This window comes from Vipera berus, assembly GCF_964194415.1.
Source record: "Vipera berus genome assembly, chromosome: 2".
NCBI classification, from domain to species: Eukaryota; Metazoa; Chordata; class Lepidosauria; order Squamata; family Viperidae; genus Vipera; species Vipera berus.
Genome location: NC_138203.1, coordinates 239,079,712 through 239,103,132, shown reverse-complemented (window position 1 = coordinate 239,103,132; position 23,421 = coordinate 239,079,712). Strand labels below are relative to the sequence as shown.

Here is a 23,421-nt window from a genome sequence, read left to right as displayed (position 1 = left end):
TTAACATCGCCCAGGTTGAGAAACATTGGATTAGATTCACAGGCTAAATTCGCACACAAACAAGCCATCTCTGTTTCCGATTTTTCTCCTGTTCTTTAATGCATCTCTCTTTGAACCGATTCAAAACCGCCCGTGTGAATGAATATTCATAGATCGGGCGTGAAGCTTGAGCGCTTTACGCGTCCTCTTGGAAGCTTCTAGGGAGCCGAGAAATAACTTGCGGGCGCTTCCTCCGATGCAAGGGAGGGATGCGAAACGCAGTCAGCTCGATCCGGAGTAGTCCAGTGGTTCACAAGTGCAAGTGTCCCCGCCAGATCCCTGGCCCGCTGCAGCGCAGGTTCTCCGGAGCCGCCGGCACGGAAGGGACGTCAGGGAGGAGGTGCCGCGGGAAGCCCGGAGCGCCCGGCGTGGCTCTGTCTGGCTTGTCTCCTGCGAGAAGCCGGAGTAACGGAGGACGGTTACAAGAGCTGCTGCTGCAGAGCGACGGCCCGGCCACCCAGCCGCCCTGCGCTCAGCCCGAAAGAGACGCTTCGCTCTTCTTTGGCATCCTCGGGAGGACGCCCGGCTTCTGTCTCTCTAGTCGCTGATCTCCTTCGTGGCTCCGCCGCGCCTGGGCTTGGTGGATCGGGCTGTTTTCTTTCGCCGAATAGCGGCCGGGATGGTCGGGAAGCGTAAAGGGGTCTCGCAGGTGCGGCGGTCCTGCAAGAAAGTCAAGGAAGAGGGTCCACCTGCTGCTGCCGCCGCCGCTGCTTCCTCCTCTTCCCCGGGTCTGAAAACTTGTGAGCAGCGAGACGGTAAAGACAGTCAGATCTCGAGCAGGAGTAGGATAAGCACTGGGGGCGGCTGGGGATTTAGGGGACAGCCTGGAAAAGTTACTTCAGAGCCGGAAAGGAATAGCTGTAATTAAAGCAGCTTTTTCTCAGTCCTGGCAGATTTCACACGCCGCCTTTCGCCTCTTATGGAGTAGTTTCATTGCCCTTGCTGGGCGATGCGAAGTTAGCAACTTTGACCGCTTCGGGCGGTTTTCTGTTATGCAACGCTTATGTAAAATGTTGAGAGAAAGTTCCCCGGTACTTTTACTCGGCCCTTTAATTTTTTCCTTTAAAATAAGTGTTTCTAATCTTCCATATCTTAAAAAAAAACACTTTTGTGGGGTATGTGCAATAAACGCCGACACTAAAGTGCGATACTGTAAGTCGTGTATAGAATGAAGTTGTGAATGAAACGCGAGTCGCTATGCCACGTGATTAAAGCACACTTTAACTGGGGCTCTCCTTTGTAGAATTACTGTTGTGGTTACGTAAGTGCGCAGTTCTTTGTCGCAAATTAGTAAATGTTTCATGGAAAGGACCTTGTTGTTTTTTTTCCCTGAAGAGTGAAAACAAAGGCTGACTTCAGTTCTTTATTCTATCAGAATGGGATACAACTTTCTGCTGATTATGCCCTTGTTTTTGTTAATGCACCATGGATATTCAGTCAACTTTAAGGAGAATAAAAAAAGATTTTTACAGCTTAATTTTGAATAGATAATTGGAAATTAAGCAGGTTTTTGCTTAAAAAGTTCCTTTAAAAATCTGTAATCTACTTTTCCTGGTGATTTTTGTAATTTTCTCCATTTTTGATACAGATGATTTTGAAGATGAAAAACCTGAGAAGAAAACTAGGAGCAAATTGCCATCTAGAAAAACGAGAGAAAAAGAACATGTCCCTCAGCCATTTTATAAAAATTCCAATCAAAAAAGACCAAAATCCAAAGTCAAGGAGGAAATGAATAGAGGTATAGAAAGCCAAGGGTTCCTTCCAAAAGCGGGGAAATGCAGGTGAGCAACTTTAAAGTTTTTGTAGACATTTTCAAAATACAAATACAAATTGTTAGAATTGAAAGAGTCCATTAAGGCTACCTAGCACTGCATCTCTCTACTTAGTGTGGGAATCCAGAATAAAACATCTTTAGAGGTGGTTGTTTAGCTTCTGCTTGAATACAGAAAACAGGAGCCCAGCATCTCCTGTTGTTAAACTGCTCTTACTGGGTTTTGGGGGTTTTTTTGCCTGAAAGGTAACCAGTATTTCATTTTTTTTCTGGAATTACAGACCACTGGAAAGATAGATAATAGTATTGTACTTGATATTCTGAAGAGGTATGGCAACTCTTCAGATACTTGGAAAGTACTATTACATCCCCTCTCAGTTGCCATTTTTTAGGATTAACATACCTAGTCTCTTCAATCACTCCTCATAAGACTTAATTTCTTATCACCTTATCATCTTTTCTCTTGGTCTAATTTTTTTAAAAAGTAGAATGGTCTCTTAAAATGTATCCAGAACTGAACAGAGTACTCCAAAACAGATTCTGACCAATGCAAAATATATTGGAACTTTTATTTGCCAAAGTTTAAACTGCAGTGGCTTTTTCACACTTATTGTTATCACAGCAGATATCTCCTGATCTTATGCCTGGGAATTAGGTTTGTTTTTCCAAAGTGTAGAATACTGCATTTGTAACTATTAAATTTCATGCAGTTTTCTTCCCATTTAACCTGTGAAGATTCTTTGGAGGTCTGTTTATGTCTCCTGAGCATTTAGCTATCTCATTCAAGTATCATACCTTTTTCCACTTTGAAATGACTATAAGAAATTTAGAGGTTTTTATTTTCTGCTTTGGTTACACACTGTTACATTGCCAAAAGTAATAAACAGTGGGTTAATATTACTACCATATCAGGGAAAGAAAAACAGTACATGAGACAAGAAAAAAATTGTAGTATATTTCTTTTTGAATTCAATAGTGGTTTGCAGAGCACTCCTTTAAAGAAAAAAACAGATGCAAAAAAAGAATTAATTATTACAAAGAGAGAAGAAGATGAGGATGAGGAAAGTGAGGAAGAATGGGAAGATGTGGAAGGTAATACATCTGCTATATAAGCCATTTGTCTCATTTTTTGATGGCTATTTTGGCTTCTCGTGTTTTATGCTTATTTTCATACTGAAGTCGTCCAAAGATTATCACAGATCTATTGAATGTTGTGTTTCTTGTATGCCTCTCTGAGCCTGATTCACTTTTTTTTTAAAAAAAAGCTTTTTCCCAGGTGTTGCAGAGTAACAAATTAAATTAAGTAAATTATAGAGAACTACCGTATATTGTTTCTTCAGTTGCAAATAAGATGAAGGAACTATCTGGAGGTTCAGTTGGCTGAAACTTTCATTTAGCATGTCATCCATCTCTTTCACAAAGATCATCCTTAGATATAAGTAGTGAAAATATAGCACTGTTTTAAATAATAATTTGAAAGCAACTTTATTTATTCATTCATTCATCCATTTATTTATTTATTTAAGAACACTAACGGAGATGGGCAGTTAAAAATGTGAAAAATAAAAATAATTTAGATCCAATCTTTTATTCGGGAGCTCAAGACAGTCTGCATAGTGATCCCACCACCCATTTTTTCCCTTACAATAACTACTTTGTGAGATGTTTCCACTAGTGTAGTTTATCTGACCTAAAATGGTACAATAAATAGATTAATTAAAAATGAAAAAAAGATTGTAAAAAGGGGAGCAAGAGTAGTCCTTGACCTATGACCACAGTTGAAACCAGACTTCCTGTTGCTAGGCAAGATTAAGTGAGTTGTATCCGATTTGATGACCTTTTTTGCCACAGTTGTTAAGCGAACCTCTGTGGTTGTTAAGCAACTCATGTTAAGCAAATTGGGCTTCCTCCATTGACTTATCAGAAGCCAGTTGGGAAAGTTGCAAATGGTGATCACATGACCCAGGAAGAATGCAAGTATTGTAAATAAATGACAGTTGCCAATCACCCAGATTTTGATCACATGACCAAAGGGATGCTGCAACAGTCATACATTACCGTAAGAACCAGTCGTAAGTCACTATTTTTATGCTGTTGTAAATTTGAATAGATGCTAAACAAATGGTTGTAATTCAAGAACTACATGTAGTAAGTTCATTCTGATGCTGAACTATGCTTTAGCTTCCCCCCATAAAAATCCTTAGAAATCTAGAAATAAGTGAAAGCTGAGCCCATATTTTATGTATAACATTTCTATAATCATTATTTTCTATGCTGAAAAAGGTTGTTTAATAAAGGTATTGCCTCATTTAATTTAATAATAATGTTGGGTTGGTGTTACAACAGAAGGAAATATTGCATTAAATACTAGATTTCCAATGTAACATGGACTATGTAACATAACAAACATTTATTGATGTCTTCTCCAATCTGATATCTTCTAGGTATGTTGGACATATAGCTCCCTAAAACCCAAACCAGCAAAGCCAGTGGTATCTATTAGAGCAGGGGTCTGCAACCTTGACAACTTTAAGACTTGTGGACTTCAGCTGAAGTCCACAAGTCTTAAAGTTGTCAAGATTGCAGACTTCCAGTTGGGGAAGAGTGATTCATAGGCAAAATATTTATTAGACTTATAGGCACATTTTGTTTAGCCTGTTGCCAAAATATGCGATTCAGAAATATCGTATTTCTGAATAATTGTTGTAATACCTTATGCCTTCATTTGTCTTCTTAATTTTCTGTCATTGAAACCAAATGGGAAGCAGCCCTGAATTGGAACTGTTCAGTTCTGTTTGAAACACCCTGGCTAGATTTAGAACTTTTGTTTCCAGAACTTTGTGAACCTGAGATCGAGATGCTGAAAGAACTTAAGGCACCAAAGCTGCCCAACACAACTGTTGAGATAGAAATTGAAACACCTGAACAAGCAAAGAAGAGAGAAAGAAGGTAGGTGGACATCCATGTAGGGTGGACACCCAGTGGAGTTCGGTGGCTGATACATTTAAAATAATAATAACCTAATACTATTAGGTGGTTTTCACAACTGATTTGACTTTTAGAGGGAAAGAGTCCAGATAAAAGGTTTTTTGAGATTTTGCTATGGTCTCTTTTTCCAATTTGGTCCCCAAGTTTTATAAATATCTTTGCTATTTGTAATGATTAATCTTATACTTTTAAGATTAAGAAAAATCAGTTCTTCTTGCTTAGAGTTTTGGTAACTTTCATTGATGTATTGTTTGTGCTGTCCTTATTTTTGGCTATTACAACCATTCTTTGTTATATTTTGCTTTGTATTGTTTTGACATTTGACTAGAATTGAGATCAGAATTTTGGTTGCTTAGCGATGCATTGCTTAAGCAAGTCGTCGTATGGCGAGACCAAATTTTACAACCATTTTTACTGTGATCAATTAAACAAATCATGTGGTTGTTAAGCAAATTCGGCTTCCCCAATTAATCTTATTTGTCAGAAACCAGCTGGGAAGGTCACAAATTGTGACCATGTGCCTGCAAGATGACACAACTATTAACAAATGCGAGTCAGTTGCCAAGCGCCCAAATTGTGATCACATGATCATGAGAGTGGTGTGAGGGTTGTAATTTTGAGGACAGGTCATAAGTCATTTTTTCCGAAGCTGTTACAACTTTAAACACTTGTTAAACGGACAGTTGTAAGTCCTATGACATTAGGAAGCAAGCTATTTATTGCCAAATAAAAGAAAGGAATTCACACAGCCAAGAGTCACATATAGTGTATAGCTTCTGACAATACATTAAGTTGTCCTTGCGGTTTCTTGTTTTAAATGACTGCTCAGAATCTAGATTATGAGTGGGGACTGTGCACTTTTAAGAGACTGATGGGAAATGGAGAACTGCCTTATGCACTTAATCAGAGCTGCAATTTTTTTTTTAATTTTTGCTAGGGTTTTGCTGCTCTTTTCAAGTATTTTTTGCCTGAAGTAGATAAGATTCCCAGCAACCATTTTTGAAACAGCCTTCAGGGACAACAAAATGGGACTTATTTAGAAAGAGACATCCTAAAGTTATTATAGCATAGAGTCAGTTTGGTCTAGTCTAGTGGTTAAGGCACTAAGCTAGAAACTCACAGATTTGTTATGGGAAAAATAGGAGGAGGAAGGAGTATTAGGTATGTTTGCCATCTTGAGTTATCTCTAGAAGTAATAAAGGCAGAATATAAATAAAATAATTAAATAGAGCTCATCAATTTGGTTTGCATGAAATCTTGCAGAGAGAAACGGCAAGCTGAGTTTGAGACATATCTCCGTCGAATGATGAAACGCTTCAGCAAAGAAGTCCGCGAAGATACCCATAAGGTTTGTTCTTCAGGGTTAAGTTGTCAGAAAATTGGGAGACTTCTAGGGGCAAAAAATGTTCATTATCTGAAGTATTACATTTATCAATTTATCCTGGCAATTTAACTAATTGAATTTGAAGATACTTTAGAGTTAGGGTCATCTAATCAAGCCCCTGCTCAGTGCAGGACTTACAATGCAGTATGCTGTTAAAATATTCCTGATTGGTAATTTTCCAGGTTCGGCATAATCAACTTTCTGAAAGGTGAGCTTATTGCTGTATAAATGTTTCACAACTATTTCACAGTTGAGCAGCATTTACTATTGGAGGAACATTACGGAGGTACATTAAGAGAGTCAGTTTGGTCTAGTGGTTAGGGCACTAGGCTAGAACGCAGAGACCGTGAGATTAAGTCCCACCTTAGCCATGAAAGCCAGCTGGGTGACTTTGAGCCTCTCATTCTCTCTCAGCTTATCCCACCTCACAGGGTTGTTGTTGTGGGGAAAATAGAAGGAGGGAGGTGTATTGGATATGTTTGCTGCCTTGAGTCATTTGTAAAAAAAATAATAAAGACGGGATACAAATAAATAAATAATACACATCTAGATATGTTAGTGATTTCCAAAGAGTAATTCAATATATTCTTACTGGGAAAATAGCATCCTGAATTCTGGAACGATTTAAAAAAATGTTCCTGTGTATATAACAGTATTTTAAATTAGCACTCAATAAACAGCACTCATTTTAACAGTATTTTAAATTAGCACTCAATAAACATAAAGGATTAATTTCTTTTGCACATTTTGTAATAAAACTGAATTTTATTTGAAAAACCTTTTTAGTGCAGTTGCATATGATCTGTGTGCAATGGCATATGATCTGTAAATGCAAAATTAAAACCGCATTTTCAAATTCAACTGCCACATGCATCTTAAAAATAAATTGAGCAGTTAAAACACTAGCAGGTGTAAATACAGCCTCAAAAAGAAACGAACTCTCAAACTGATACTCAGTTAAAATTCAACTCTGTGACAGTAGAAACATCTAAGGCTTGAGGCAGAGAACATTAACTTCCTGTAGTCTCACAACACATCATGATATAATTAGAACAATGCAGGAAAAGCCCTTTTGGTCTTAGTGCATACTTTTAACTCTGCAAACTTAACAGGTGCGGTTGGCCTGGAAAATGCATGAGCTAAGGGCTGAGGGTTATAATACCATCTACCATCCATGCCAGAATTTTATGAAATTCATATAATATGAATTTTATATAATCCAGGGAAAGAAGAGAAATAAGACTATTTCACCCCTTGGTTGAAATCAGAATATTCATTCCAGTTGGTCATGAAAGAACTGTAACTCTACAAATGATTTCTTAAATATGCATTTTTCTTTCCTTTTTTCTTTTCCTTTTTCTTCTCCCCCCCCCCCCAGTCTTGAAAAGTAGGGATATACGGTGTGAGACCTCAGAGCTACTACCGGCTCCCCAAAGCCTTGGCTCCTTCAAATGCTGCCGTCCAGTTCTAATATTTAATATAATGGGGATGAGAAGAAATTGTTAAATGTATGAGGAATAATGACTTATTTATTTATTTATTATGTATAAAATTGAGGTGCACATTTATAGTTTACCCTGGCCTTGCCTAATTTGAGGAAGTTTAGCCCTAGCATATTCATTGAAAGCCCAAATGCGGGTGTTCTTTGACAAAGTGATGATGTATGCCTAGGCCCTAGACCAGGGGTAGGCAACCTTGGCTCTTTTATGACTCAAGGACTTCAACTCCCAGAATTCTTGAGCCAGCCTGGCTCAGGAATTCTGGGAGTTGAAGTCCATGAGTCATAAAGGAGGCAAGGTTGCCTACCCCTGCCCTAGACTAAAGAATGTAATGAGATGCTTTTTAATAGGTATTAACCAGTACAGTGACCTGGATGATTGGGGTGCTTAAAATTTATGTTTCTTGTGGCTTTTTGTCTTCTGTCAACCAATGAGGTGTGGGGGGAGCAGAGCTGTCCCATATTGGGCCTGTCCCCTGAATTGTAAAAAGTACTTCAGTATCTCTGATGTACCCTAAGACTGCTTGCTTTCTTAGGATCCATGTCCTTTTCCCAACAGGTTCACTTACTGTGCCTGTTGGCCAATGGTTTCCACAGGAACAGGATCTGCCTTCAGCCAGATCTTCAAGCGATCGGGCTTTCTATCATTCCCATTCGCTTCACCAAAGACTCTGTAGATCGCATCAACCGTCTGTTTCTGTCAAACCTTGTGAATTGGTAAGGGGTTTTTTTTTTCATTTCCATTTCTTTTTTAAATGAATTTAGGATCCATCAGTGGAAAATCCGGCTTTCTGTGACTATGAGTAATCCAAGAATAAGGAAGTAAGTGTGAGGGAGTCTTCTTTTTAGTTTAACTGTAAGACTGAGATAGCTTCCCTACCCTGCTGTTCCAGCTTCCATGGGAGAGATAAATGACTGGGCAAATAAATAAATTATGGTTCTCTTGTTCCTAAAATAAAGGTTTTCTGCAACTTTCACTATTAACGATCAGCTCTCTGATAGTGAAGATTGGCGGGTTACTCTAGAGAGCCGCTTTGCTGTCTATGCTGCACGAGATGAGGCGGAACTGGTGCAGGTAAGTCATAGAAGGCTTTGCAAGGCATGCTGGAACCCCACTATATTGTAATCATAGTAAGGATAATGTGAGGGAGGTAGAGGCTGGAAGCTTGTATTTTTCACTTACAAAAAGAAAGACCGACCTCCAGAGATTTCTATACACATCTTTCTCCTTTAGCCATTGATGTCATTATTGGAAATTCTTTGTTTTTATGCTGAGCATAGCATAGAAGGAATTTATCGGACATTATACATGTGTGAATCTGAGTGTATGTACGTATACACACATATACACAAAGATGTGCAACAGTTTTAGCTTTCATGGTACTAGGGGAAAAGACTAAGGCTTTTCATTAATTGTAGGGGAGGGGAACCTGCTTTACACATTATATACAAATTATATATTTGTTTCATTTCAAAACATTTGCAGCAATTATCCTGTGGGTAAATAGTTTTACTAGGGACGCGGTGGCTCAGTGGGTTAGGACACTGAGCTTGTCGATCAGAAGGTCAGCAGTTTGGCGGGTCGAATCCCGAGTGCCGCGTAACAGAGTGAGCGCCTGTTACTCGACCCAGCTTCTGCCAACCTAGCAGTTCGAAAGCACGTAAAAATGCAAGTAGAAAAATAGGGACCACTACGGTGGGAAGGTTACAGCGTTCTGTGCGCCTTTGGCGTCTAGTCATGCCGGCCACATGACCACGGAGATGTCCTCGGACAAGTGCTGGCTCTTCTGCTTTGAAACGGAGATGAGCACCGGTCCCTAGAGTCGGAAACGACTAGCACGCATGTGCGGGGGAACCTTTACCTTTTACCTTTAAATAGTGTTAATACTGAATGGGGGAAGGAGAGAGACAAAAATCAGATTCCAAACTGGTTTTTTTTCCTAATAGATATTTTTACTTATTCTTCGAGCACTTCATCTATTGTGCCGACTTGTATTGTCTTTACAACCCATTCCACTGAAAAAGCCCTCAGGGAAGGTAAGTATGGCAAAATTGTAGCTATCTTTGTTTTTCCTGGAGAAGGTCCTCCCTGAACACTTACTTTGTAGTAATCCTTTTCGGTGTCTATTTTAAATATTTTTGCTTATGTTTCTGGATGTACTTTGGTTTGTTTTCCTTAATTTCTTCAAGTCTTTATTAATTCCGTATTATTCTGGAAATAAAGAAAAAAATCAGGTCTGCTTTTCCAAATATATATATTTAAGATTATTTTAAAGTGAGATAACTACATTTCCTGGAGTAGGCCAGACAACCTATGGTTTGTAAGTCAGATAAGATTGTATTTAGTCATTTCTTCCAATGGTAACTATTGTTAAACAGTTATCCTCGATTTAATGATTGTGTTGTAGTGACTGCCCATCATGGTTGTAAGTCGTGATGGTCGTAATACGAGTCACCTAAGTGACCTACCGGATTTTATGGTTGTTGTTTTTAACTGTTGTTAAGCAAACACTGTGGTTATACGAAAGTGTTCACCAATGGTTCTCTATGGGCTGATTTTGCAGAAAATCAGAAGTAAACGCTTGTTTTCAGCAAAGCTGTTATAAAAAGTGACTGCAGGATACCGCAAGCAGCCATAAATGTGAGCCAGTTGCTGAGCACCTAACATGCATTCATGTGACCAAAGGGGGCTATTGGAATTTTGAAACCCAAATTATAAGTACCCCTTGGAGGTCCATTATAAATTTGAACAGACACTAAGGGGACCGATTGTAAGTCAAGAATGACTACTGTACATAAGCTCTTGGGTTGTATTTCCCCTGCTTTCTTCAGTAGCTCCTGATTCAGTATCTGCAGAATGTAGAAACTGGTGCTGAGAAATGATATATGGCAGTAGCCTTTGTGTAGGAAGCAGGCAGGGTAAGCCATAGACTGCCCGTAGCCTAAAAAGAGGTACAACTACAGATCTTGCAGATGGGAGGTACGCTCGCAGAGTTTTTGTCTGAGCAATAGAACTAGTTTATTGTTGTGATTCAGGGTCAGCCTGTGGGTTCGGCAGTTGGGTCGGACGACTCAGAGGAGGAGGAGGGGGGTCTTGAAGAGCTTTCTGATGATGGCTTTGAGGCTCCGCTGAGCCCTCAGCCAGGCCCCTCCCACCTGGTCACGACGGAGACCCAGCTGTGTGAGCCTGACAGCGTGGATGAAGATGACCCACAGCTGGCCCTGTTCAAGGACGCCTGACACAGGAGGCAGTCAATCAGGAGTAAACAGAGGAAGGCAATGGGGCTTCTCGGAAGGAGGCAGAGAGAAGCCACGCCCTGAGCTGTATTTAAGGGGAATACTTCCTGTTTCATAGCTCCTGTTTCATGGTTGGTGTCTGTTTTATGTTAATAAATTTGGCAGGCTTTATTCCAGCCTCTTGCCGTTTGTAAAGGGGTTGTCCCTGCCTTTTCTGCAGGGCCGGTAGCAGGCTGGTACAGAACATTTATATAGATAACACGTGTTTTTTTTTAAAAAATGGAAGAAGTCTGCTTATAAAACAATAACTCTGTTTCTAGTCTTTATGGTTAAGACAGAGAAAGGCTGAAAGGTGTCCCAGATTTGCAGTCCTTTTATCATCATAAAGGCCCCGAAAGATGAGGAATGGTAGTGGTGGAGCTCCGTTACAGAGACTCCCTGTGCCAGTGGAACAAACAGCACAATCCACAGATCCAGCATCTCCACTGATGCACTGTAATTCACGTTAGGTTGTAAGACGTGAACAGCCAATATAATCTTAAGAGCAGGTCATTTTCTAAAGTCAACCACTTGAATTTTAATTCAGTAGAACTATCCATATTTTCTTGTTCGGCTTTTTGCCTCTTAAAATCTTCAACTCTCCTGCATTTTTTTTCCCCAGGGAAAATCCTCCAAGAAAAGCTCTGTTTTGGTAGCTTCTGGGACGTTGCCCGATTCTGCCAAAAGCTCAAGAAAATGCACAAGAGCAGGTACTGCTAAGAAGCCAAGCCTCTCTAGGGCCAAAAAGCTAAGAAAGACATCTTCATCACAGGAAGATATTCAGAAAGATATAAAATCTGAGAATGATAAGAAGAGTTTGAGGGCGGAAGAAGGGCTGGGCAGGCCTAAAAATGACCGACGACGGCAAGTGGCATCAAAGGTGTCATATAAAGAAGAGAGTGGAGACAGTGAGAATAGCGATTCTGAATTCTGTCCTTCAGAGGAAAATGATGATGGTAGCATTTCTGATGAGGACTTTGAAATTCCCAGAAAAAAAATGAAGCCACCACTAGGAACCCCTAAAAGAACACTAGGAGCCCTGAAAACAAAAGCAATAGTTAACAGGCAACGATCAGTGCCTTCTCTGTCGAAACGACACAAGGACTCAGAGATACTTGGTAATTCGGTAGACAAAACAGTCAGTCCATGTTCTTCAGTCCCACCCAGGAAGAAAAACAAAATAATTTCTAGCGATGAAGAAGAAGAGCAGAGGTCAGTTGTACTGAAAGGCACAGACCAGTGGGTAGAGGTTTTTCTTGAGCGAGAAGATCGGTGGGTATGTGTGGACTGTATTCATGGTGATGTTGGACATCCTCTGGAATGTTTCAAGTATGCCTCAAAGCCGGTGTGCTACATCATTGGCATTGACGATAACGGATTTGTAAAGGATGTAACACAGCGATATGACCCAGCATGGATGACTGCAACAAGGAAGTGTCGTGTGGATGCCCAGTGGTGGGAAGATACCTTAGAGCCGTACAAAAGTTCTTTTGTGGAACGAGATACAAAAGAAGAAATAGAGGTAAATAAAATGGCGCTGGAGGATATTTTTTCCAGTAATCAAAATTACACCCAGAAGGACTTGATTTTTTTTCTTTATCCTTTTCTGATAGATTTAGATCCCTGGATGGCAAAAACCTGGAGCTCTATCCTTTTACCTTGTTCTGCTTTGCTGCTTCTTTTATCCAAGACCTCAGCTAATCTGTTCCTCTTGGTCTACTCAAACGTTATGTGCTTTTATTCAGTTTCCCTTCAAGTCAGTTCTTGGCTGAATGATAGCAGAGCTTGTGAATTGTCCTCTTTAGATATCCCTCAGTATGACTAGCAGGGGCCAGCAACCTGAAACGGTGAAAGAGCCACTTGGAACCGGTTCCCTCACAAAAGGAAAAACTGGGAGCCGCAAAAATGTGTTCGCATGCGCGTACATGTGCGCATGTGCAGAACAGGGTTTAACTGAAGAATGGAGCCAAGGCTAGATATGCACCTACCCTGCATATTTGAATTGATTGGTTGAACTATTTTAGTCCCACTTTTTTTTTTTTTTGGACTGCATATGGCAGAGGACCGGGAGCCGCAGGAGACGGCTGAAAGAGCCGCATGCGGCTCCGGAGCCATGGGTTGCAGACCTGTGGACTAGCTATTAGCACTTATAGCCATTAAGAAGAAAATACCTGCATATTCTCAAATTTAAAGGACATCTGTATCCTGTATTCTTATTTTATTGCCCTGTACACTGCCCTGAGTCCTTCGAGAGAAGGGTGGTATATAAATAAAATAAATAAAATAAATAAATCTTTCCATTGATCATAACAGAATAACAAAGTAACAGAGTTGTAAGGGACTTTGGAGGTCTTCTAGTCCAACCCCCTGCTCAGGTAGGAAACCCTATACCATTTCAGACAAATGGTTGTCCAATCTATTATGAGAAGTGCATAAAAATGAGGTGTTCAGACCTCAGAAATTATATGTAGCAATCAAGTGAGCAACACTCTTTAGCTTGTATTTATTTCTTTGTTTTTCAAATTGGATGTTACCCAACATATATGTTTTATCTTCAGCAAAACTCTAGTGGATTGATACTTTCATTCAACATCGTATTACGTTCGATTGATTACATTTATTCCCCACCTTTCTGCTTGTATAAGCACTATGGCAGCTGAAATTAACTAGAATAAAATTACGAAGCATGTAAAAGATTATATTAACATAGGTACAATTAAATCAATTAACAAGGTTAGGGGAAGAGATGAATGTTTACATTTTTCTAAATTCTGGAAAAAGGGGATCAAAAGCACATCTTTAGGGAGACCAATTTGTAGTCTGGAACCATATAGAAGGCGGCCTCCTGGGCAAGAAATGGTTTTAGCTGACTTGACCTCTCACGATTCTTTGAACCAAAACTCCTTACTGTAGCTTCCATCATAATCCACACAGTGAAAGCAAGCAAAATTGAGATCCCTTCCGGGAAAAGTAGGGTTGCCAATGATGCTTAGATAATGTCTCTAATAGTTATTTAAATGCTAAACTTTGCACTGAGGCAGTGTTAACATACCAGGCCTCAATATTGTCTTTTATCTAGTCTTCCAAAAACTGGAAAAATATATTTGTAATTGGTTTCCTCTATAGTCTACTGCTAATAACATGATTCTCAGTTTCTAGCTAAACTTCAAGATCAGCCTTTGCCAAAATCCATCAGTGAATACAAGAATCACCCGCTTTATGCCTTGAAGAGGCATCTCCTGAAGTATGAGGCCATATATCCCGAGACAGCTTCAATTATAGGATATTGCCGAGGGGAGGCTGTCTACTCCAGGTGAGACATTTCTCAGATGTGTGTGCTGTGAAACATGGCTTCATTTGATACACAGGTCTGGGATCATCAGATTGTCCCACTGGCAATACCTTACAATTACCCATGTTTCCCAGAAAATAAGACCGGGTATTACTTCTTCTTTTTTTGCCTCCAAAAGAGGCACCAGGTCTTATTTTCAGGATAGGCCTTACCTATGGCACTGACAGCCCCACCCAGCCGGTCCACTTCTTCTGGGGCCAAAGTTCTGCAGCTGCATTTGGGCCTGCATTTTGTAGTCAGGCCTTTCTGGAAGGCCTCTGTAGCTGAGTACCGAGCTATGATTCAATCCATAGTTCAGTTCTCGGCTGCAGTGGCCTTTCCAGGAATGCAGGCCTGACTGAGAAATGCAGGCCTGGCTGCAGAAGATGCCTCAGAAGAAGAAATGGGTGGGCGAGGAGAGGCCTGCCTGCCACACCCCCACCCCATCCCTGGCATGAATTTTACGTGTATGCCTCACCCCAAAACTAGGGCTTATTTTTCGGGTAGGGCTTATATTAGGCCCACCCACCCCCAAAATCTAGCTAGGGCTTATTTTCGGGGTAGGCCTTACTTTCAGGAAACAGGGTACTTATTTTGAATGTTTAAACAAGGATCCATGTTCACACTTCCCACAGTGAATTTTACTCATCTATCAAGGTACAAAGAGTTCCCTTATCTAACTTGCCAAAGGGATAATTATTCCCAATCTTGACTGAACTTCAAGAGTGCAGTTCAGCACAGAAGAAATTTCCATCTACTCACCTTCATTGAAAAAGTGAGGCCAGAGTTGGCTGTTTGAGGCCCAAGAGGGCCTTGGCTGCCCATCTCTAGAAGCCATAACTTGTTTCTACAAATTACATAGGAAGAACAAATCTGGTGTTTGTGGGTATGAAGCCAGTATCCCTTTCATCACTTGGCTTTCCCCTCCTAAAATGAATCTGATTTTTTCCTCTCACCTTCTGTAAGAAGGTTTGAGTTGGATACTAGGCATAGATAGGGCTACTCAAAGTGCATACATGAAACCTGTTTTTCTGCTTGTCAGAAAAGTCCATCTATGCTTATTTTTTTCCCAGTCTTTCCCATCCCTACATTAAACAATATGGGAATTTCTTGCATGCAAGCATTCAGAGGAAAGTGAGCCAGCCTTTGTGTGATCCTGCATTCACTTTCTTCCAATCCTTTTCCAGTTGGTGTGCATTTAGAATACTAAATGTCAAAAAGGTACTTGTAAATGTATTCACTGTAAATGCATTCCATAACCCAACTTGCACTTTCATATGATGTAGTATAATATTCAGAAGGTTTTTTTTACTAAGACTACATCAGAAAGATAATGATTATTTTAAAAATTAAAATATTCTAAATATATCCACATTATCATGAGGGAAAGGGTATGAGTGGGTCAAAGGATAAAGAAATTCCCTCCATAGCACAAATAGCACATCTGTAACAAAGTGCATATTGAGTTTGTTCTAGTAGTGTACCTCTGGTATACTGTGCATATTATCTAGTATATTATCTAATGTGGTTTTTTGTGAACATTATCTATATGAAGCTATATTATTTACCAAGAATGGTATTTGGGTAATTTCAGAGACTGTATCCATACGCTGCACTCCAAGGACACCTGGTTGAAACAAGCTCGAGTGGTGAGGATTGGGGAAGTGCCTTATAAGGTAGAGCAATATCAACAATATTTTTGGGCTAATGTTGACATTTGTGGTAGGGAATATGTATAAAACTTTGGAAGCTGAAGAATTTTTTTTAAAAAAAAAATGCTCTTTGGGGCCAAATTAAAGGATTCTCCTGCCTGTCTTCTGTGTTTTGTTTTGTTTTTTGTGGCTACAGTAGATGTTACACAATTCCCACAGGTGATAGCTTTCTCCTGCTGTTGTATCCATTAGAGCAGGGGTATTCAAACTTGGCCCTTTTATGACTTGTGGACTTCAACTCCCAGAATTCCTCAGCCAGCGTGCCTGGCTGAGGAATTCTGGGAAGTCCACAAATCATAAAAGGGCCAGGTTTGAAGACCCCTGCATTAGAAGCATGATTGTCAAACCAAAAGGGAGACCAGAATAAGAAGGGTTTACAGATTTACTAGTATAAACAGACTTAATGCTACTTAACCTGGTTTAATGGACTTTTATGTCCAAATATTGGAAGGGAGATGTTGGAAGATTAAGTACTTCTTACTGCTAAAGAGATGGACCAATTCCATGAGGAAGAGGCTGTGATCATAGCTTTGAGAATTATGAGCAAGAAAGAATGATGATGACACTCTAAACTCTGTTGTGTTTGCACAGATGGTGATAGGTTATTCCAACCAAGCAAGAAAAGCACGAATGGCAGAACCTGCAAATCGGGACAAAAAGGATTTGCCGTTGTTTGGTCTCTGGCAGACTGAGAAATACCAGCCACCTCTGGCTGTGGATGGAAGGGTAAGCTGGCAATTAGGTAGATTGGGTAGCTTTAAAACTCTATTCTCCCACAGAGTTTATTTCCATTTTTTTCCCCATTCCACTTCTCTTTTAGGTTCCTCGAAATGAGTTTGGGAATGTCTATCTCTTCCAACCCAGCATGTTACCAATAGGCTGTGTGCAGCTAAAGCTTCCTAACCTTCATAGAGTGGCCCGTAAACTGGATATTGACTGCGTTCCAGCTGTTACAGGATTTGATTTTCATGGTGGTTACTCTCATCCCGTGTAAGTCATAAACATATGATCTGGTTTTACTAGGATATACCATGGTCTTGAAGGGACGCGGTGGCTCAGTGGGTTAGGACGCTGAGCTTGTCGATCAGAAGGTCGGCAGTTTGGCGGGTCGAATCCCGAGTGCCGCGTAACAGAGTGAGCACCTGTTACTTGTCCCAGCTTCTGCCAACCTAGCAGTTCAAAAGCACGTAAAAATGCAAGTAGAAAAATAGGGACCACTGCAGTGGGAAGGTAACAGCGTTCTGTGCGCCTTTGGCGTCTAGTCATGCCGGCCACGTGACCACGGAGACATCCTCGGACAAGCGCTGGCTATTCGGCTTTGAAACGGAGATGAGCACCGGCCCCTAGAGTCGGAAACGACTAGCACGCATGTGTGGGGGAACCTTTACCTTTACCTTACCATGGTCTTATGTGCTACCTAATAATGCCATTGGATTTACTTAGCATACATGGTTAGTGTTAGTATTGCAGAAAAGCAGAATTAGCAGGTTGGTTGCTTAGTCCAAAATAGTAAGAGCTCAGCACTTGCTCCCCTCCTTGCCATCCACTTTCACAAAGGTGGATTAATCTGGTTCCTCTTTCACCCTTGCTTATTTAATATTTTTATATCCATATCATTCAGGTGAGGATGCTAAAGCAATTAACATTCCTTCCTAGCTTTGTTAGTTACTCATTTATGAATACAGTTATAGCCCTTGACGAGTTCCTGGGTACTTTCCATCTAGTTTTCAAAATGTTGTTAAACGGACTGATGTTTAATCTATTGGAGGAGTGGGGAATTTGGGGCCATCCAGATGTTGAAATGTCTCGGCATCTCTCACTGTTGCCTGCCCAAGGATAGATTGGAATTCAGCAACCTTTGGAAGGCCAAAATTTGTTGCCCAGCGCTAAGCCCATTTAACCACAAGCCCCTGGATTGCATTTTGTTCCAACTCTGCATAAATGACAACCTGGATCCTTTTCACAGCACAGAAGGCTATGTAATCTGTGAAGAGTACCAAGAAGTGCTTGTTGCAGCCTGGGAGAACGAAGAGTCAGAAAGGGAAAAGAAGGAAAAGGAGGTGAGAATCACTCTGAAGTCTTTATTAGGGGAGGGGAGAGGGGTGAACTGCTAACACTCAGCAGCATTACCAGGCTAAATGACTGGGGAATTTAATTACAGATCTGCAGAGAGTTAATACTTCTGCAGCTTTTGACAGCATTTTCTAGCCTGGTGTCCTCCAAATTTGTAAGGGTTACAATGATTCAGAACTATCTTCAAGAAAGGGGGAAAAAAACAGACCCAGGAAACTACAGACCAATCAGTTTAACATCAATACCTGGGAAGATCCTAGAAAAGATAACCCAAAAAACAGATCTGCGAACAACTAGAAGCAAACAAAGTCATAACCAGTAGCCAGCATGGGTTTGTTAAAAACAGATCATGCCAAACCAATCTTATAAGATAACCTTTATTGTCATTTTTTTTACTGTGGGCACAACGGCACGCATCAAAAATGAAATTTAGTTGCCCGCTCTCAAAGTGAAACACATACATGACATATACCTAACCATACTATATACAACATATAGTTGTATATAGTATATAGTATACCCCTACATTACATAACAAATAAAAATTAAACACTGTCCATCTTGAATATATAACGGAAGGAGGAAGCCTGAGAGTTCACAAGGTTAATGTTGTATGGAATGAAACTATGGTTGAAAGTGGATTTTCTGCTACGGATACCACGAAGCCTCCTCCCAAATGGTAACAAGGAAAACAGGTTGTGAAGAGGATGAGTAGTGTCCCAGATAATCTTGCGGACCCTGCTCAAGCAACGCTTCTGTGCTATGTCCTGGATGGAAGGGAGGGAACTGCCAATGATCTTTTCGGCCATCCTCACCACTCTCTGCACTGCCTTCCTGTCTGAAGCAGTGATGCTTCCAAACCAGACTGTGATGCTGTATGACAGGATGTTCTTGATTGTCCCCTTGTAGAAAGTGGTCAGAACAGGGTAAGGAAGATGAGCTTTTCTCATGTGACACAGAAAGTGCAGGCGCTGCTGTGCCCGCTTCACCAGTTTCTCACTGTTGAGTGACCAAGCCAGCCTACTCGTTAGCTGCACACCCAGGAATTTGATGCTGGTAACCATCTCCACAGGTGAATCATTAATGCACAGAGAAGTGTGGCTGTGCCTGCCTTTTCTGAAATCGACAATCATCTCTTTGGTTTTTCCAGTATTTAAAACTAGTCTGTTTTCCTTACACCAGTTCACCAACCCCTCAAACTCCTTGCGGTAAGCTTATTTCAACTCTTCGATAAAGTAACTAAACTAGTAGACCAGTGAAATGCTGTGGATGTAGTATACTTAGATTTCAGTAAGGCATTTGATAAGGTAGACCATAACCTACTCCTTGGTAAACTAGAAAAAGGTGGAATAGACAACATCACCACCAGATGGATCTGTAGTTGGCTAGCAAACCATACTCAACGAGTAGTCCTCAATGGCACTACATCCGCATGGAGAGAAGTAAGTACCACAAGGTTCCGTCTTAGGCCCAGTATTCTTCAATATCTTCATAAATGACTTAGATGAGGGAATTGAAGGGGAACTCATCAAATTTGCAGATGACACCAAACTGACAGGAGTAGCCAACACCCCAGAAGACAAACTCGGGATCCAAAAAGATCTTGACAAACTTAAACAATGGGCCCTATTCAACAAAATGAGTTGGGCAATTTTGGGGCACTCGGTCTCTAAAAGGTTCACCATCACTGGTATAGGTTCTCCTGCTTGAGCAGGGGGCTGGACTAGAAGGCCTCCAAGGTCCCTTCCAGTATTCTATTCTAGTCTAGTCTATTCTATTCTATTCTAGTCTAGTCTAGTCTAGTCTAGTCTAGTCTAGTCGTTTCAGCACAACTGGAGAGCATAATTTATATAATTTACCATTTCACCTTGCAACATTTCTCTCTTTACCACATCTTACCATGTGCATGTAGAATTCCTTCTTCCTTCCTCATTAAAGTTCAGAAGATTTTTTTTTCAAATGATCTAATTTTGGGTTCCCATAGATGCTATTTGAGGCTGCCGCAGATACTGTAATGTATAGAGATGCTACTTTGCTAACCACAGTGTTAATGAGTATGTGCCCTTTGGTTTTAATTCTGGGTGAACTTTAAAAACAGAAGCGGGAGAAGAGAGTGCTGGGAAATTGGAAACTGCTGGTGAAGGGACTTCTGATCAAAGAGAGATTAAAGAAGCGCTATTCTACCAAGGTAACAAAACATTGGTGTAATATACAGGTGACAAATATGAAGTTATTCAAGGCCAACTGGACATTGGGGTTTGTGCCCAGATTGGAAAAAGAACAAAATGTCAGTATAGATTTCTTAAAATTGAAGATATAATCTGAAGTAAAATACTTTTTAAGAAATATATGTAAACGTACTTTTAAGAAATACTTTGCATTTGAACAAGTACTTCCTACATAGAAATAATATTATTACTCTTGAAATGACAAATAATAGCATTATTTCTTGATATATAAATATTAAATTGAATATTTTGCTAGTTTATCTGAAGTTATCTGAAAGAAAGGGATACCGTATTTTTCGGACCATAAGACGCACCTGACCATAAGACGCACCCAGTTTTTAGAGCAGGAAAACAAGAAAAAAAAAATTCTGAACCAAATAGTACTGGTATACTAGGAAGGAAGGAGGGGAGAGAGAGAGAAAAGGAAGGAAGGAAGGAGGGAGGGAGGGAGGAAGGAAGAAAGAGAGATAGAGAGAAAGAAAAAAAGAAAGAAAGGAGAGAGAGAGAGAGAGAAAGAAGAAAGAAAGAAAGAGAGAAAGAAAGAAAGGTACCAGTAGTTTCTTTTCCTTGAATAGGTTTTCTAAGATGCCGAAGCAATTTCAAACAATTAGCCGTATTATCTTGCAAATGGGAAATCACTTCCAATAAACTTCGCAGAGAAACCTGCAGGGACAACTCCTCACGGCTTTGCTGGGGCAAGTCGCCTATGAGGGTTAGTTTAGCAAAAACTATTTCTTTAGCAGCGAGGTAAAAGAAAGAAAATGTGTGCGCGCAGGGAGGGGGAGGCAGTCAGAAGGCATGGCAGGCACGTCCGTATTTCCTCCCTTGCCGACCAATCACAGGGGTGGGGAGGAGAATTCCACGTCTTCATTCAATCACGTCTCTCCAATGGAGCTGATGGACTGCGTTGACTGAACGGGAGACAAGTGTTTTCGCTTCGGACCATAAGACGCACCTCATTTTTCCACCCACTTTTGGGAGGGGAAAAGTGTGTCTTATGGTCTGAAAAATACGGTAATTGAATTTATCAGGGCTTTTAGAGTATACCTGAATAGGATTGCATGTATTCCTAACAGTGGGTTCAATCATAAATTTTGTCAACATTATGAATATTAATGGAACTATGTTATGATAATGTTAAGTGGCTTTTGACAGTAAAGCCTATTTTATTTGTTGAAAGAAGTATGGTCATCCATTTCAGACAAATGGGGCCAAAATAATAGGAAAAAAAGAGTTCTCTTTTCTCATAGCATTTCATGCGAAGTATTTTGATAATGTTTGCATTCTGCTGGTTCTTCTTTTTTCCAGAGGCAGTAGGATTGTTGAAATCTGAAAACTTAAGTTCTGTATTTGTACAGCATTTGTAATGTCAATTACTAGTTTTGTCACTGCGCCCTCCGTTAAAGGGAAAGTTCTTCCACAGCATCAGTGAAATATTTAAATGCTTTTTCTTCCAGAATGAGACAAGAGTCATGGTGGAAGGGGAGTCTGGTTTCTCAACCGATGATGAAGAAGGACCAAATTCAGAAACACCTGCTGAAGATATGGCTGTTTCTTGGCCCCAAAATCGGCAAGCTGAGGAACAGAGTGAGAAGGGAAAAACAACCAAAAAGAGCAAGAGAGAAAAGAAAGGAGAAGCAAAACACTTGTTCCCGTTTGAGAAATTGTGACAAGGAGATTTGGGCTCTTTAGATTCCTGTCTTAGCATGAACAAGGAAGCACTTTTATGTTCCTCCAATGTACATTCATACTGAAACTTTCCTGCCAGCAGGAATAGCTAAAAACACTCAGGAAACCTCCAACCAGTTTTTCTAATATTGCATTGCTAAGATGTATGGAGGACTTGGATTTGAAGCAGGAAAATTGGTCTGGACCCATTGCTGGATGCCTACTATACCTTTATATTGGCTAGTGGCACCTTAAAGAATCTACTTTTCCTAGATTCTTGATAGTCACATTTTCTTTAAGGTGCTGCTGATAGGTACAGCAAGAACGCCGATGTTGGAGCAAAGTACAATGTCAGATCTTTTACCTGCAAATATATTCCTTTTCTTGGAAGCTTTGCCTCATTGTGTTGCAAAGCTGTTAATAAACTAGGCTCATGGGTTTCTGGGAAGATTTATGAAAGGAACATGTATACTCACACACATATTGCAATAGTAAATCGGGGCTTAAGTTGTATTATATATGTAAAAAAAATTCTAGTGAGAATAAATGAGGGAATCTATAGGAAATGACTATTACTTTAATAGCTTCTATTCAACTTTACAAAGGAAACCAATGTGAACAGTAGGCTAATAAATGGGTATAGGATATTTGAGCAGAAGATACCTAGTTTTTAGTTGAGCTGGATTTATTCCTATCGCCTTTTCCTCTTTTATATCATCACAAAAAACTCTCATGAGTCTTACTTCTTTGTGTATTGATGATGCAACAAATTCCAACTTTAGATACTGTGAATGATGCATTCTAAGTGGGACTTATTACAAAAAAGGCTTGCAGTATGCCACATGTTCAATCGTAGTGCAATTACTTAATTGCTTAGTGTACTAGTTTGAATGTTTTACCAATGCACATTTTTTGTGCAAAAGAAACAAAAACTGTAGCAGCTTTATTACTCAAAGCAATTTTAGAAAATTCTGTCATAAACTTCATCCATTTGATGTGACCAGAATTAATTTGGGCACTTTAAATTTATTCAGAAAAAAAAGATTATATTGAATCTTGGGTAAAAAAATAAAAACTTGAGTTCCAAGCACCAGTCCCTTTCCTAATATTGTCATTTGCATATTTAGATAGTTGAACATAGTAGCGAATATCTGTAGCTTGGGTATAGGGTGAAGGTGAAGGTGAGTTCTCCAAGTTTGTGGGTTGGTTTCTGGACATTTTGTTACCAGGCTAGGTAACAACTTCAGCCGAGTTTTGACATCCCCTAAGCTCCACTGAAGATGTTACCTAGCCTGGTAATGAAACGTTCAGAAACCAACCCACAACCTCGGAGAACGGACTTCCACCTTCATACTTGAATATTATTAGATTCCCATCTCACATGAGTAATTTAGATCATCTCTTGCAAAAGGAAAATACTAGCCTTCCACAATCTCCCTACAAGCTAAAGTCT

At 40.1% G+C, this 23,421-nt stretch overlaps 1 protein-coding gene across 2 annotated transcripts; it reads left to right on the top strand.

Moving 5' to 3' along the window:
- Positions 1–259: 259 nt before the first annotated feature.
- On the top strand, positions 260–23,134 carry XPC (XPC complex subunit, DNA damage recognition and repair factor). Of its 2 annotated transcripts, XM_081319561.1 has the most exons (16): positions 261–794; positions 1,628–1,820; positions 2,787–2,902; positions 4,645–4,759; positions 6,062–6,146; positions 8,240–8,397; positions 8,641–8,755; positions 9,628–9,717; positions 11,579–12,478; positions 14,109–14,269; positions 15,882–15,963; positions 16,591–16,725; positions 16,820–16,989; positions 17,966–18,059; positions 20,171–20,260; positions 21,758–23,134. In XM_081319561.1, the coding sequence occupies exons 1-16, from the start codon at positions 659–661 to the stop codon at positions 21,968–21,970; spliced, it is 2,853 nt and encodes a 950-aa protein (XP_081175687.1). In that variant the 5' UTR covers positions 261–658; the 3' UTR covers positions 21,971–23,134. The 2 variants fall into 2 exon arrangements, 1 of the variants encoding a protein (XP_081175687.1); XR_014025340.1 differs by lacking the exon at positions 21,758–23,134 and having other exon boundaries at positions 260–794; positions 17,971–18,059.
- The last annotated feature ends 287 nt before the right edge of the window (positions 23,135–23,421 follow it).